Below are 17,047 nucleotides of genomic sequence, written 5' to 3' on the forward strand. Positions count from 1 at the left end.
TCTGTGGCACAGGAATTACAGACACAACTAATCTTTTTTCAGAGAAGTCAGTGCAGCGTTTCTGTGAGTGCTTATGGCTGTATTTACATAGACCTTTCTGATAAAGCTTACAAACCTGTTAGCAGAAAGCCCTGAAATATGGGAAAGTTATCTTACACACAGGATGTTTTACAAAAATAAATATATATTGGTGCCAAAGCAACCCTATAAAGGTTATTTAATTCTAACTTTCAGATAAAGAACCTTTATCTGAGAAAAAAAAAAACACATACACCTAAGCATTCCAGAAAACAGACCCCATACAACCACTGAAAATGACAAAAAGTACAAAACCTAGGAGTGTACTATAAATCTTTGGTTTTCAAGCAAAAAAAAAAAAAAAAAACTTCAGAGAAGGATATCAGTATTTGCAAATCTATCAAAAAGGGCCAATAACCTCTGCTTCTCTTTTTCTGCCTTTCACTTTTTCCATCTCCATAAGGATTTTTTGAGCTTCGTCTACATTCCCTTCAGCTCCCAGCTGTTCGGCTTTTGCTAGAAGTTTTCCTATTTCTTCATTCAGCTCATGAACCTTTTCTGCCTAGAATGCAAAAAAGCAAAATCTATTTAGTTAACTGCAGAAAACAAAATTATTAAAATGTATACACATACATATAACCATTGCCTTTAAAAAGCTTGGACTTTATAAAAGTCACAGGTTACAAAGTCGCTTGGGGACACAGGAACAGTGGGGTACAGCTGGTACCACTGGGAGGCAGGACACAACAATACAAAGAAGAACCAGGTCCTCCTCCACTGGTTATACCCCCAGCAGGAGGAGCCCAGTTCAGTACCAAAGAAAAAACAGGCGTGTAATGTAACTTGGAATCAATTCTTAACTGTTTAACTATTAACTATAAAGGAACCGGTAGTTGCCCGATCATGTGTGAAGTTCTGCTAGGTCTCTATCCAGGGAGGGAAGTCCTGTGTCCCCCAAGCGATGAGTACACAAAATCTCCTTTTCTCCACTGTCTGCTTGGGGGACACAGGAACAGTGGGGACGTACCAAAGCTGTCCCCGTGATAGAAGGGTGGGCGTGAGACCTAGGTGTGAGCTTCCACTGTGGCCTGGAGAACTTTTCTGCCAAAGCGGGTGTCATCTGCCGCAAAGGTATCGAATTGGTAGAATTTTATGAAGGAGTGGACATGATAACTATGTATAAATATATAAAGGGATCATATAATAACCTTTCTAATGTTTTATTTACCAGTAGGTCCTTCCAACGGACACGAGGGCACCCACTCCATTTAGAAAAAGGGAGGTTCCATTTAAACATTCGGAAAGGAGAGCTGTGAGGTTCTGGAATTCCCTCCCCGAATCAGTCGTGCTGGCTGATACATTATATAACTTTAAGAAGGGGCTGGATGGATTCTTAGCAAGTGAGGGAATACAGGGTTATGGGAGATAGCTCTTAGTACTAGTTGATCCAGGGACTGGTCCGATTGCCATCTTGGAGTCAGGAAGGAATTTTTTCCCCTCTGTGGCAAATTAGAGAGGCTTCAGATGGGGTTTTTTGCCTTCCTCTGGATCAACTAGTAGTTAGGCAGGTTATATATAGGCATTATGGTTGAACTTGATGGACGTATGTCTTTTTTCAACCCAACTTACTATGTTACTATGTTAAGTCCACGTGGCCGCCTTGCACAGCTGCTCAGCTGATGCTTGGTTCCGGAAGGCCCAGGACATATTCATACCCCGGGTGGAGTGAGCCCTGATGCCCAATAGAGGTGTCCGGCCTTGGGCAGAGTATGCTTGCTGGATGGCTTGTTTGATCCAGCGGGAAATGGATGTTTTGGTGGCAGAGGCCCCCTGTCGTGGATCCGAGAAGAGAACAAAAAGAGAGTCCAACTTACGAAGGTCCTGGACCTTATGGAGATAGAATTTGAGGGCCCGCACAGGATCCAGGGAATGTAGGGCCACCTCCTTTGGGTTGGAGGGTGTCGGGCAGAAGCTTGGTACTGTGATTTCTTGGTTGAGGTGGAAGGACGAAATGACCTTCGGTAGGAAGGGAGGGATGGTGTGGAGGACCGTCTGTTGTGATGGAACACCAGGAAGGGTGCCTTGCAGGATAAGGTGCTGAGCTCCGAGACATGTCTTGCTGATGCTATTGCTAGAAGGAAAACAGTCTTCCATGTGAGCCACTGAAGGGAAACTGACGCAAGCGGTTCAAAGGGGGCCCCCGCTGGAGGGCCCGTAACACCACTGTGAGGTCCCATGTTGGGGACGGGACTCTGAAGGGCGGTGCCACGTGGGCTACCCCTTGGAGAAAGGTTTTGACATCTGGGAGGAGTGCTAACCGTTGCTGAAAAAGGATTGACAGGGCTGAGACTTGTGACTTGAGGGAGCCCAAGGTCAGTCCCTTCGATAGGCCGCTCTGTAGAAATTCCAGGATGCAAGGAACTGATAGGGTCTCGAAGTCTGCGTCATTCTGGTTGGACCAGTGTTGGTAGGTTGCCCATACCCGGTGGTATGTTTTGGCAGAGACTGGTTTGCGTGGTGAGCACAACTGCGTCAGAGAACCCTTTGTGCTTCAGAATGCGAGTCTCAAGAGCCATGCCGTCAAGCTGAGGCTGGCTTGGATGTAGTATTGGGCCTTGGAATAGAAGGTCCGGCTGCAGGGGAAGGGTCCAGGGTTCTCCCACCGATAGAGTGACGAGATCTGAGAACCAGGTGCGGCGAGGCCACCTGGGAGCTATGAGGATGAGTGTAGTGTGCTCCGTCCGGAGCTTTTTTATCGTCCTGGGGAGAAGGGGAAGAGGTGGAAAAGAGTAGGCAAGGCGAAAGTCCCAGGGGGATGTTAGAGCATCGGCCCCCAACGCCAGCCGGTCCCGGTACCTGGCGAAAAAGTTTGGCACCTTTCGGTTTTGCCTTGTCGCCACGAGATCCACCTCTGGTATGCCCCATCTTAGTGTTATCTCGTGAAAAATGTCATCCTTTAGTGACCACTCGCCTGGGTCTAAGGCCTGTCTGCTTAGGAAGTCCGCCTCCCAGTTTTGCAGTCCTGGGATGTAGATGGCCGACAGGTGCGTCTGGTTGTCCTCCGTCCACTGGAAGATGCGCCTGACTTCGTTCAGGGCCATTCTGCTTATTGTGCCGCCCTGGTGGTTGATGTATGCCACCACTGTGGAGTTGTCCGTCTGGACCTTGACAGCTTGTCCCTGCAGCTTGTGTTGCCAGTTGAGGAGGCCCAGGCAGATCGCTCGAATCTCTAGGATATTGATCGGTAGAGTTCTCTCCTCCGGCGACCATTGACCTTGTGCTGGGTGGTTTTCCAGGACCACTCCCCAGCCCAAAAGTCTCGCATCGGTCGTCAGAAGGCGCCAAGAGGGTTCTCCCAGAGGTTTTCCTGCTGAAAGATGGTCGGATCGCAGCCACCAGGAGAGGTGGGTTAGATGGATTTCCTGGTGTAGGGATTTCTGTTTCCAGGCAGAGAGTATGTTCCACTGAAGTTCCCGGAGGTGACATTGAGCAAAAGGGACCGCCTCGATAACACCCAGAACCTTCATGCAGAACCTGACCGTGTGGAGGGGTTTGGACAGAAGGGATCTGATCAGAGATTGGAGGTGAGGCACCTTGGATTGTGGCAGGGAGACTCTGAGTCTGGGTGTCGAACTGCATTTTGAGAAAAACCATCGACTGGTTGGGGAATAGGGAGGACTTGGTTAGATGGTGCACCAGCCGAGGCTCTGCAGAGTGTCCATGGAGTAGTGGAGCGATTGTTGGGCCTCCGCCAGAGAGGGTGCCTTGATGAGAAGGTCATCCAGATAAGGGGTTATCGATATCCCCATGTTCCGGAGCCCTGCTGTGGCCGCCGCCATGATTTTGGTAAAAAAAGCGGGGGGGCCGAGGTCAGGCTGAATGGGAGAGCGGTAAATTGGTAGTGGAAATTCGGGAAACCAAAACGCAAGAACCTCTGATGGGGAGGGAAGATGGGCACGTGTAGGTAAGCGTCCTTTATGTCGAGAGAGGCTAGGAACTGCCCCGGTAACATTGCCACGATAACGGACCTGAGGGACTCCATCTTGAATTTTCGAAAACGGATAAACCTGTTGAGCTCCTTGAGGTCCAGCACTGGGCGGACCGAACCGTCCTTTTTTGGGACTACGAAGAGGTTGGAGTAGTATCCCGTGAAGCGTTCTCCCTGAGGTACAGGGACGATTACCTTCGTGTGTAAGAGCTTGGAAATTACGTCTTGGAAGGCTCTTCGTTTGGATGGGTCCTGTGGAAGTCTGGACATAAAGAAGCGAGGAGGAAGTTGAGCTGAGAACTCGAGGTGGTAGCGTAGCAACACGACCTCGTGAACCCAGATGTCTTGCGTGAGACCGAGCCAGGCCTTGGCGAAAAAACGAAGTCTTCCCCCAATGGACGCGTGGCCCGGTGGAGGAGATACACCTTCATGCCATAGAGTTATCGGATGGCTTGGTGATGGGTTTACGGTTTTGCCAGGAAGTCCTGGGCTTGCCCCCGAAGCGGCCTCTACCGGATGTGGACTGACGTGGAGAGGACGGTCTTGTGTTCTTGTTCTGTGAGGGACGAAAAAACTTTTCTCCTGCGGGAATTAGGCTGTGGGAACAAAGTACTTTTGCCCCCTGTGGCTTGGCTATAATTTTGTCAAGGTCGGGGCCAAAGAGAAGTTTCCCTTTGAATGGGAGAGAGGTCAGTGATTTCTTAAAGGAGAAATCCTCTGACCAAAGTTTCAGCCAGAGAGATCTGCGGGCCGCCACTGCAAGGGCAGAGGTTTGGCTTGCGACCTGAGCCGCATCAAGTGACGCCTCGCTGATGTACTCATTGGCTTCCTTGATCTGGGAGGATCATTGAGAAAGCTCGTGGCACGGAGCCCCGGAGAGGATGGCCTGCAAGAGGGAGTCTGACCATGACTGCACCGCTCGGCTGACCCAGGCCGTAGCCAGGATAGGACTAAGGGCAGTGAACTGGGAATGTAGTAACCCTTCTAACTTCTTATCCATAGCGTCCTTGAAGGAGGAGGCATCAGGTACAGGTAGAGCTGTGGTCTTTGACAGGCGAGACACAGGAGCATCAACTGTGGGAGGAGCCGACCACTTCTCAATGAGGTCGGAGGAGAAAGGGTATAGTCTCAAGAAACGACGATTAACTTGAAACCGTCTTTCTGGCATGTCCCATTCTTGTTGTATAATGTGATCGAGCTGAGAGTGCGAAGGGAAGACTGGAGAAGACCTGCTATGGCGCTTGAAGAGCCCCTTAGACGAATCAGACGAGACTTCTGGTTCCTGGAGATTAAGGGTCTCCAGTACAGAGGCAATAAGAGAGTCGGGCCCGTCTGATGTATGCTTGGGAGATCCTTCCCCTTCCTGGTCTGATGAGGGGGACAGTTCCCCCTCTGAAAGACTGGAGTGGGGAGGGGAAGGGGAGAGAAGCCTGGAGTCGTCCTCGCTGTCCTCATCTGAGGGTGAGGGGCTCTTCGTTTGGAGGATCTGTGCCTTGGGTTGTCAAGCCGAGAGAGTAGCTTGTCTAGGGAGCTAGCTAACTTAGGAATCCCGGTGGCCAGGTGGGATGCCCACTCAGGTATGGGTTGTACAGCTTGCGGGGGCCTTCCCCATCTGTGGCCGAGGGCTCCTCTGGGGGGGCCTGGTTCACCTGGGGGGGAGCAAGCCCTGGCATCTCCAGACCTTGCTCAGGCAGCTTGCACAGAGTGCAAATAGGGGCTTTGTGACCCGCAGGTAGACGTTTGCGGCATTTGGCACAAGCTAAAAATTTGATTGGCGCTGAAGAAGCGCCTTTAGTAAAGAGACTGTCGCTAGAACACTCAGACATGATGAGGGAGAGATGTTAGCGTGCGCAGGAGCGCTCAAGAGAGAATTTTGTTTTTTTGTTTTATTTGGTACAGGCACTGTGCTGGGAACTGACCTGCAGGTGTAAAGCAGGGATGGGAGAGAGCCTCTGGGAGCTGTAGAGGAAGCTCCAATGTGTGCTATGTATAGCCTGTTGGTTAGTGGCTGAGAGCCCCTCTGTTCAGGATCACCGGATAGCAAGGGCCCCTGACAGAAGTTGATGTTCCCCTGATGGATGCAGTCGGTAGCAGGTGGAAGTCGGCTCAAAGGAGAACGATTGCAGTGTAATGGCTGCTGCAGCTGTCCTAACACGCTTGTATGGTATCAGGCGCGAAGGAGAAGACAGTGCATCCGGGCACTCACTTCCGGGTTCATGCAGAAGCGCGCGCATCGAGTGTGGCGGGAGAAGTTAATGGCGCCAGTTTTGAAAAGGTAGTGGGGCTATACACTATACCGGGACGCGATGCGTCCCCCTCTCTCAGTCCCAGCGCGTGCGGCCCGCGGGTTGGCCTGGCGGGAGGAGAGGGGGTGGGTGTTAGTAAAAGAGCACCAGGGTGCCCCCACCCTCTGAGTGGGAACTGCCTTGGGAAGGAGGGAAGAATACTCACCCGCTCCCAGTTCCATGTTTCATCCGGCCAGCTCGCTCTACTCCTGCAGTAGGAAGGAGAGAAGTAAATCAGGGCTGGGTGGTCAGTGCTGGAGCACAGGGGACCCTGGAGACAATCCCACGCTGGGGGGTGTCAGTAGTAGACATCCTACTTAGTGTAGGAGTCTAGTGCACCCCCTCTTGTCAAAGCCGAGGAAAACAATAAAGGAACTAATAAAAAACACGTCCTAACCTCTAAACACACAACTAAAACTGAACTGGGCTCCGCCTTCTGGGGGTATAGCCAGCGGAGGAGGACTTAGTTCTTTTTTGTATTGTTGTGTCCTGCCTCCTAGTGGTACCAGCTATACTCCACTGTTCCTGTGTCCCCCAAGCAGACAGTGGAGAAAAACATATTACTAGGTTTAAAGCCTATAACATTTTGGCAACAACTACTAATTTATATACTGTATAATACAAAAGTAAAAGTTACATTTTAAATTAAAAAAAAAAATTAAGCCACTTATTAAAGAAAATTCATCATTAATATACCTATAGAAAAGATAGTGTACCACAGGAATACATGCATTTTAAACTTGGCTGTAGATTTCCACACATTCTTTGATTTAATACCTTTGCAGACACTTCTGCACTAATTTCCTCCTGGGTCTCAGCTAAACGTTTTTTAGCAAGTTCTGTTCTTCTGTCGCACTCTGCAATAAATGACTCAAGATGATCCATTGCCTAAAATACAAAAAGTTATGTGTTACAATATGATTTTTATAAACTGATTGCAAAATCCACATCTGTATGATTCTGTATAGTGGTTGCACCACATTACCTAACAAATGTGCCCTTCATTCATTTTTTTAGGGCAGACAAATTTGCAGAAGCCAGAAAAAATTTCTGATGACGACTGTGTATCTACAGCCATAGGAAGCCCAGCCAAATAAAAAAGGCCCTATAACTAGCATTAAAGGAGAACAAAAGCCTAACTAAAGTAGTGGGGTAGAAATGGTATATTTTGGCCTTCTGCACCAACCCAAGGCCCCCACAGACCTTTAGCAGGGGAGATATGTGCCTCCAAAGACCCCCCCCCCCCCACCACCCCACATCAGTTTTTCTGCTCTTTTACTGCACATGCTCTATGTTGCTTAGGGACCAATTCACAATATACAGTGTATAAAGAATATAAATATCACATTATCAAACTGATTAATACTTAATACGGACCATTAATATCATTAACTACATGGTAGCTCTGAAACCAGTGCAATAGGCATCAGTATTAAAGGAACAGTAACACCAAAAAATGTATATATTTTAAAGAAATTAAACTATAATGTACTGCTGCCCTGCACTGGTAAAAGTTTTGTGTTTGCTTCAGAAACATTACTAGAGTTTATATAAACCCTGGTGTGTAGCCAGGGGGGCAGCCATTCAAAAGAAGAAAAGGCACAGGTTATATAGCAGCTAACAGATTAACTCTGTAGAATACAATGGTGTCTTATCTGTTATCTGCTATGTAACCTGTGCCTTTTCTCCTTTTTTCCAGCTTGAATGGCTGCCCCCATGGCTACACATCAGCTTATTTATATAAATTATAGTAGTGTTCCTGAAGCAAACACCCCAGTTTTACCAGTGCAGGGCAACAGTACGTTATGTTTCAATTACTTTAAAACACTTTAATTTTTTGGTGTTACTGTTCCTTTAAATAATCAGTAGCATCACTTTATATGACAGATGAACCTTATTTTCTGTGACAAGTGTGAATTTTTTTATCACTGATGCTACTGAAGCAATATATATAGTATATAAAATAATGCATTTCTAGCCATATTCATTATTAGGGTTTAGTTCTACTTTAACACAACAGAACAACAGGGAATGATAGAGAGAAGCCTCAATACATTTGCCATTGACTTCTACATGATCTCGGCAAGTTTTAGCTGGTGAATTGTTGTAGTAAATCTCGGGAAATCAGGAAAAAAAAATATCTGAGTGTTAGTAAATGGCCCCCTTAGACAGTTTTTGCACAGGTGTGAATTACTGCAAGTTATGGGTATAAAGATGTCTTGTGAAAGGATATTTTCACAGTGAATTGTGCTGTTTTGGGGAAAATATCTGAAGGGGCATATAAATCAAATTTGATAAACTAAAGAAATGAAGTCTAATCATAAGGTTAAATATAAGGTAGAGCAACAAATATCACACTTACATCAAGCTCAAAAAATAAGTCTCTTTCTTTGCTGGCAATTTCATAATCTGCTCTCAGTGCCAAATCATGAATCTTTGTACATTCTCCCAGATCCATGCGCTGTTCAAGACAAAAGAATTTTTTTTTAGAACCCTTATATTTACCATATCTACTGTGCTGACATTCAGTTCAATTATTCAACAGGGAGATAATGTGATTATTTATAATAATGTTTTTCACTTTTTTATGAAAAATATTACACTTATTTTTGCATTTATCATAACATTATCTTTCATGCTGTTTATAATTTTGCCATAAAAGTATTTGCCCAATGCTTTTACATTACCTATCTGTTCCCCGATGTTACTCTATGAGGGGAATGCCATATTTGTGCTGCAGTAGTCTGTTCGTTTTAGAAAGTCTGACAGTTTGAGAAGGGACAGTCAGGTTGGCAAGCAGTCAGGTTTGGGAACATCAAGTAACAATTACTTACAAAAGCAAAACTAACTGTGAAAAATGATCAATATGAGCTATAGTTTACTTTTTAATTTTAAAGGAGGCGCAGAAAGCCCCATTACCTATCACTGCCTAGATCCCCCTCGCCTCTCCCTTATTGCATAGTTTTGAAGTTTACACTCTGTCCCTATCGCTAACCACTAGCTAAAATTGCAGAGCAGCGCAGCACCGTACCTGCCCGACATCTTCTTACCGACTGAAGACTCTTTGGGTTTCACCGCCGATACGAACCTGCTTGCATGCGCAGTTGAAGCTGTTTTCTTGCTACCTCCAACTGCGCATGCAGGTACGTATCGGCGGAGAGACCCTAAGGGGCCTAGGGGTCTAGGCAATGATAGTTAGGAGTAGTTAGGAGATTAAGTAGATTTTTTTTGTGTCAGTATCACTTAGTCAAGCTAACAAATCTTTTACATCACAATTTAACATTTAGCTGCTAGTTCACAATATTATTACATCATGTTACAAAATTAATTTTTACACTGTGGCACCACTTTAAGTGTGTGGAGCACACTGAAGTAGTACCCAGACTATCATTGGCTAGGAAAAATTCATGCGAGGGCCAGTTGGACTAATTATGTATAATGTTTAAACCAAAGGCAAAAGTTCTGTATTTCCCCCATAGCAATTACTGACCAATGGCATACTAATTGCATATAATCGCTGTGCCTCCGACTCCTTAAAGCAGGGTTCCTCAACCTTTCTTACTCGTGAGCCACAGTCAAATGTAAAAAGACTTCGAGAGCAACACAAGCATCATAAAAGTTCATGGAGGTGCCAAATAAGGGCTAACATTGGCTATTAGGTAGTCTCTATGTATCAGCTTACAGGAGGCTTAATTTGGTAGGAAATCTTGTTTTTTTAACCAAAACTTTCCACCAAGTCAGGAATTAACCACCTTTGTTGTCAGCCTGCAATGCTATTAAAACCTTGGCAGAAAAACACCTAGAATCTATATGCTAATGCCCTGTAAACAAGAAAAGACTTACCGTTCCTGCAAGAATATCATGAGGACAGCAGTCCAAGAGATGACTTTTGCAGACACGATCATCTGTAAACTTTACTCTCTGCCGTGTCTCATCCCCTGCAATGCAGATTTAATAAGATGTACTTGGTGAATGAAAATGTTTCATAAAACCCATTTATAAAATTAAGCTTACTTTGCACCATGTTTCTGCTGGCTGTAATGATTGTTTAGAATTGCAATGGTTAGACAGAGTGCCAAAAATACATCTGTTAATAGCAAGCTTTTGGAGGTTATGAAAAGGAGAAGTTCACTTTTATATTAATTTTGGTATTTTGCATGTGAAAGGGATTTCGGTAACTTGGCAATTAGTATTAATTTTTTTTTTATAGATTTTTTAGCTTCTCTCTCACACAATGAACTAAAGTGCTCTTTGGTTTTGGACTGAGGATAGTTATGTATTTTTTATCAGGAACACTCCTATTAATCCTATATTCATTCAAATTACAGGTTTCTAGGGTCGGAGAGAGTGGTAACCAAATAGCAACGTTTACATTTTAAATGTAAAATAATATATTAAATAATTCAATACGAATAAAAAGTGAAGAGAGAAGTGAATAAAGAGGGAAAAAAGAAAAAATGAAATAAAAGTAGATTTTTAGATGTGCATCTGCTAAAAACAATTAAGAAAATATACTTCTGGTTAAAACTGTAAGAAATGATGGCACATTAGTTTTTATTTCTTCTTTTTTTGGGGGGGGGGTGGGCTCATGTCATGTGGCTATCAAAGAACCATTCCAACTGACACCAGCTACCTACTGTGGAGTTAATGCAAAATAGTCACTCAGTTGCACACAATTTTCTTTTTTAAGCACATATCACTCTGAAACACTAACTTCTGCATCCCTGAGCAATACCAGCTGAGTGGAAACAGTCTCCCAGAGAGCAACCATTTTTTATTTTGCCAAATAGGGTGGTAAGTAGTTGCATTTTGAATGCCACAGTGTACCCTAGTGATATTAAAAAAAAAAAAAAAAAGAAACTCTCAAGCAGCTAAAAAATGTTTCCATGTGAAATTTCTAATAAATTGATTTATCTGTGACACTTAATTATAAGTACATTTTTACATGTACATACACAACCCGTGGTACCCTAGGGTAGAGTTATCAAAACAGAAATTCAGGTACACTTCTAAAAAAATGCATGTTGCTTTTCTAACTGGATTTTCTAAATGTTTCCCTACTTTTCAAAAAGATCAGTAACCCTAGGGCAGCATTCCAGTAATTAGAATAAAGATATGTCTCAGCATCTATAACCATGTGTACAACAGTTATGTACCCTTACATGAAAGAGTATTACCATTCAGAATAAATATAAATCTGATTTATAAACAGGGTATAGCCCTCAGCTAATATCTAAATAAAACACAACAAAAAAAAGTCACACACATAAGTGAAACCTTTAAGTGAAACAACATTCTAAAAGAAGCTCTGCCTCAAAAACAAACACATATACACCACAAATCAGAAATTTAGCTAGCCAACATATCCTTCTAAAACCGTTAACTGTATAATCTATTTGTACTTTCTGCAATGCCTTGTGACTTACAAATGCCGTAACAGCTTTCAGTACATAATCAACAATCTAAACTGCAATGGCTTTATGTATCTGGCAAAAGGTGATTGGTTACATTCATTTGTAAGCTTATGGCCCACATTTCTTGTAATGTAGTATCACACTAGGCACATTTACACCTGGAAGAAATCCACAGCTACCAATCAGTTGCCATGAGATACTTGCCCAGAGTTTAAAAAAATGAGCCCCATTGTATTGGTATCTACAGACATAGTGCCATGCTGCATTTTCACATAAAACTGACAGCGTGTAGGATATAAATAATGGGACACCTATGATAAAAAAATACACATGGGCTATCACATTATCTATTATAAGTGGAACAAACTGTCCATAAAAGGTCATAGTGTTCTAGATGCTCCATAATATCCAGGTAAATGTATCCCCTGGTCATTACACATTAAAGGAGAAAAAAGTAAAAACTAAGTAACCTTTATCAGAAAGGTCTATGTAAATACAGCCATAAGCACTCACAGAAACGCTGCACTGACTTCTCTGTCAAAAGATCTGTTGTGTCTATTTTCCTCTGCCAGAGACACACAGCTCTCTCCTCTCTCCCCTCAAGAATGCTAGGAACTCACTCCCCACCCCCCTTAGGAATGTGGATCTGAGCTAATCAACAGGAAGCTGACTCATAGGGGCTGATTTACTAATCCACGAATCCGAATCCCGAATGGGAAAAAATCAGATTGGAAATGAAGATTTTGTGATTTTTTCGTAAATTGTCGCGACTTTTTCGTAGCCATTACGACTTGCTCGTATATTGTCGTGACTTTTTCGTATTGAGCGCTCGTAAACGGCGGGCAAACCTTTGCGACTTTGCATGATTTTGGAAGCCTCCCATAGGACTCAATGGCACTCTGCAGCTCCAACCTGGCCCAAGGAAAATCACGATACTGAAGCTTGAATGAATCCGAACTTTCGTACTCGGCACAACGGCTACGAAAAAGTCGTGACAATTTATGAGCAAGTAGTAATGGCTACGAAAAAGTTGCGACAATTTACGAGCAAGTCGTAATGGCTACAAAAAGTCGCGACAACTTCCGAAAAAATCGCAAAATACCGATCATTACGAAAAAAACGCATTCGGACGCTCGTGGATTAGTAAATGTGCCCCATAGTCTTACTAACTGAGCATGTACACTTGGTCTCGGTCTCAGCTCAGCATTTTTTCTTCCTGTTTGGCTTCTGATCATCTGAACAGGTGAAATATGGGGAGACTTAAAGGAACAGTAACACAAAAATTTTACTTTAAAGATATCACTTCTAAATACTTTTATTAACCTAAATAACTTTAAAAAATTGTGAAATTTCAAGTGGTTTTGTAATAAATTCCATTACCAGTGGCTTTCTGGGCAAAGCTTGAAAAGGCAATACGGCGATGGGGTAGACTTCCGGTTCAATCCGGAAGTTAATTTACAGCGTTCTTCTGTGTCCTATTAAAAGTGATTAATGGGCTGCTAGCGATGGGGCACAACGAAGGAAAGGAGAGGGATGGGAGACAGACCTTTTCACCTCTTCTGCTGGGTCTGCAGTCTGTAAGAAGGAGCGGTGCCACAGCCTGCACGGAGAGAGGGAGGGGGGAGGAGGGGGATCTGAACGGAAGTGGACTGAGAGACTTGGGAGAGATCTGCTGCCAGAGCTCAGTAAATCTGGGGTAAAGTACATTTACAAAGAAAACCACTAATACTATTGTAATTTTTCTATTGTATATTTGCTAATTAAAGTATATAGAATGGATTTCTTGAAAGAAAAAATTTTGTGTTACATTTCCTTTAAGGGCACTACTGAGAGAACTGAAGGTATGCCTGCAGCTTGATGAACTCTTTATTAGCCTTTCCTTCAATTATAGTGACTACCTTCATACAATATTGTAAAACAAAAAAGCAACACAACAGTGGGAAAGCACAGAATATAGTTCCCATGTAGATGTGACTTTAAAGCAATACTGACACTTCCAAAAAAAAAGGATTGGAATATGTGAGTATTAGTTGTGGCTTCAACATCCTAGCGATACCTGCTATTTAGGAAGGGGATAGAGAAAAGAAGTTGTGCTGTTTTCCTTCTGTCATAGGCTAATTACAATTGAAAACAGAACTACAGCCTATGGAAGCATTGCCCTGCCTCCAGCCCAGTGTGACTGACACAGCTGCTCAGAAGCTGAATAAATGTCTTTTTTCAACCTTAAAAACTATGTGAAAGCTTGAAACAAACAGTAAAAAATTAAGTGCACTTCTGTCAAGCTCCACACTGCATATTTTGCAACTTTGCATATTAAAAAAAAAAAGAAAATTTTCTTTGCTATTTCACGGATCCATGAAACCAAATATACCACTTTTTATTTGCATGCCCTATGTGATGTATAATGCACTTCTGGTTGAAATATGTATGGGTAATATTTTGATACCCACCTATGTTAAAACTAATTAACAGATGAGTAATAAAGTGTAACTAATGAGAAATATATACATCATTTCTGACACTTAATTTTTCAGGTATGTTGAACAATTATTTGTGAAATTAAACATGTTTAATTTAGAACATCTTTAAAATTTGTGACTCACGGCTCGATGAAAGAGGCTTTTCTGCAACTCCCGTGCAGATGTAGGCTGGCAAAGATACATTGAACCTTAACAAATAAAATAGAGGAGCCACAATTGTTTAGTTTGTATGAAATATTATTGGGAGCTTAAAATAGCTAAAAACTGATAATTACAAATCAAAATAACAACAACTTGAATATATCTTATGTCAGCCAGCAAATCATTAAAAAAACAAAAAAATCACTTTTAAGAGAGACACATATAACATACTTAATTTACAACAATGTAAAAGCCAAGTTTTTCTGTGTAACTTTAAAAAAAATAGCTGTTACAAAGTACTCAAGCTTCTCCTTAAACTACAAGGATATACAGGCTTACCTTGTATGCTATCGATAAGCGCAAAGATCAGGTTTAAGCAATCATTACCACCTCAGGTACTAATAAAGATATGCTGCATGATTTAGTTATTTGAAGCGCCGTAGGCAAAGCCTTCTACAAAGCTAAAAATGTTCCTTTGTTCTTATTAACAGTGGCGTAACTAAAAGGGGTGCAGTTGGTTGCAACCCTTTGGGAACTGCTGAAACCACGATAGGTGGATTTTCCATGTGCACACGCTTGGAGGGTGGGTACACGTCTGGAGGGTGAGGAGCGCAAGTTCAGGTGGGCACGTATTAATGCTGTTCATTTAAAACATACTTGCATGAATCAATGAATGCACGCGCTATACGTATTAATGCTGTTCATTGAAAACATACTTGCACACCACATCAACAACCAAAAGACTAAGGGGTATATGTATCATGCGGAGTAAAAAGTGAAGTGAAGCATTGCGGGTGATTTTGTCAAGGGCAACCAATCAGCAATTAGATTTAAACAGTTTGAAAACCAAAGCATCTGATTGTCTGCTATGAGCAACATCACGAGTAATGTTTTACTCCACTTTTTACACATCATGATAAATATACCCCTAATTGTACACAAATGACTAAAAAAAAAAACATTTGGTTTGTGCCTGAAAACTGCACTTTGCACACTGGGCAGTGTAAGTTATTATTCCTTATAATGTCATCTTTGTCACAAATACATTTTTTTTCACATAGGAGGGAACTACATCACGTAGCAGTCAAGCTGTACATGCAGACTACAGTGAGCAATAATTTAGTGAGGAAGTTCTATTTGTGTGTTTTTTGATTAATGGAACACTGATTCAAATAACTTACAAGGAGGGTGCTGCATCAGCTTTTGTGTATGAAGATGCAGTTTTTGTAAAGCACCTGCAATATGGCCAATGCTATGTACATTGGTAAATTCCAGTGAATATTTTGGACAGTCTACATTATATACTGTATATACTCGAGTATAAGCTGATCCAAATATACAGTGGTGTGAAAAACTATTTGCCCCCTTCCTGATTTCTTATTCTTTTGCATGTTTGTCACACAAAATGTTTCTGATCATCAAACACATTTAACTATTAGTCAAAGATAACACAAGTAAACACAAAATGCAGTTTTTAAATTAGGGTTTTTATTATTTAGGGAGAAAAAAAATCCAAACCTACATGGCCCTGTGTGAAAAAGTAATTGCCCCCTGAACCTAATAACTGGTTGGGCCACCCTTAGCAGCAATAACTGCAATCAAGCGTTTGCGATAACTTGCAACGAGTCTTTTACAGCGCTCTGGAGGAATTTTGGCCCACTCATCTTTGCAGAATTGTTGTAATTCAGCTTTATTTGAGGGTTTTCTAGCATGAACTGCCTTTTTAAGGTCATGCCACAACATCTCAATAGGATTCAGGTCAGGACTTTGACTAGGCCACTCCAAAGTCTTCATTTTGTTTTTCTTCAGCCATTCAGAGTTGGATTTGCTGGTGTGTTTTGGGTCATTGCCCTGCTGCAGCACCCAAGATCGCTTCAGCTTGAGTTGACGAACAGATGGCCGGACATTCTCCTTCAGGATTTTTTGGTAGACCGTAGAATTCATGGTTCCATCTATCACAGCAAGCCTTCCAGGTCCTGAAGCAGCAAAACAACCCCAGACCCTCACACTACCACCACCATATTTTACTGTTGGTATGATGTTCTTTTTCTGAAATGCTGTGTTACTTTTACGCCAGATGTAACGGGACACGCACCTTCCAAAAAGTTCAACTTTTGTCTCGTCGGTCCACAAGGTATTTTCCCAAAAGTCTTGGCAATCATTGAGATGTTTTTTAGCAAAATTGAGACGAGCCATAATGTTCTTTTTGCTTAAAAGTGGCTTGCGCCTTGGAAATCTGCCATGCAGGCCGTTTTGAGACAAGTGAGGCCTGCAGTTCTTTAGATGTTGTCCTGGGGTCTTTTGTGGCCTCTCGGATGAGTTGTCTCTGCGCTCTTGGGGTAATTTTGGTCGGCCGGCCACTCCTGGGAAGGTTCCCCACTGTTCCATGTTTTTGCCATTTGTGGATAATAGCTCTCACTGTGGTTCGCTGGAGTCCCAAAGCTTTAGAAATGGCTTTATAACCTTTACCAGACTGATAGATCACAATTACTTTTGTTCTCATTTGTTCCTGAATTTCTTTGGATCTTGGCATGATGTCTAGCTTTTGAGGTGCTTTTGGTCTACTTCTCTGTGTCAGGTATCTCCTATTTAATTGATTTCTTGATTGAAACAGGTGTGGCAGTAATCAGGCCTGGGGGCGACTACAGAAATTGATATTGAAATTGATAAACCACAGTTAAGTTATTTTTTAACAAGGGGGGCAATCACTTTTTCACACAG

The 17,047-nt window shown here is 42.8% G+C and overlaps 1 protein-coding gene across 4 annotated transcripts in view; it reads right to left on the reverse strand.

Annotated features, from left to right (window-relative positions):
• luc7l (LUC7-like) overlaps positions 1-17,047 on the reverse strand; it is a 43,804-nt gene that overhangs the window by 15,805 nt on the left and 10,952 nt on the right. For 3 of the 4 annotated variants that reach the window (XM_012970287.3, XM_012970286.3, NM_001005458.1), the window contains exons 2-5: positions 10,135-10,229; positions 8,654-8,752; positions 7,069-7,179; positions 437-580 (exon numbers count right to left, since the gene is read on the reverse strand). In XM_012970287.3, the coding sequence (XP_012825741.1) occupies positions 437-580; positions 7,069-7,179; positions 8,654-8,752; positions 10,135-10,229 (449 nt within the window). Of the gene's footprint in view, positions 1-436; positions 581-7,068; positions 7,180-8,653; positions 8,753-10,134; positions 10,230-14,308; positions 14,374-17,047 lie in introns of all 4 variants that reach the window. The other variant, XM_018097077.2, reaches the window with a different exon arrangement.

This window comes from Xenopus tropicalis, chromosome 9 (assembly GCF_000004195.4).
Source record: "Xenopus tropicalis strain Nigerian chromosome 9, UCB_Xtro_10.0, whole genome shotgun sequence".
Lineage (NCBI taxonomy): Eukaryota > Metazoa > Chordata > Amphibia > Anura > Pipidae > Xenopus > Xenopus tropicalis.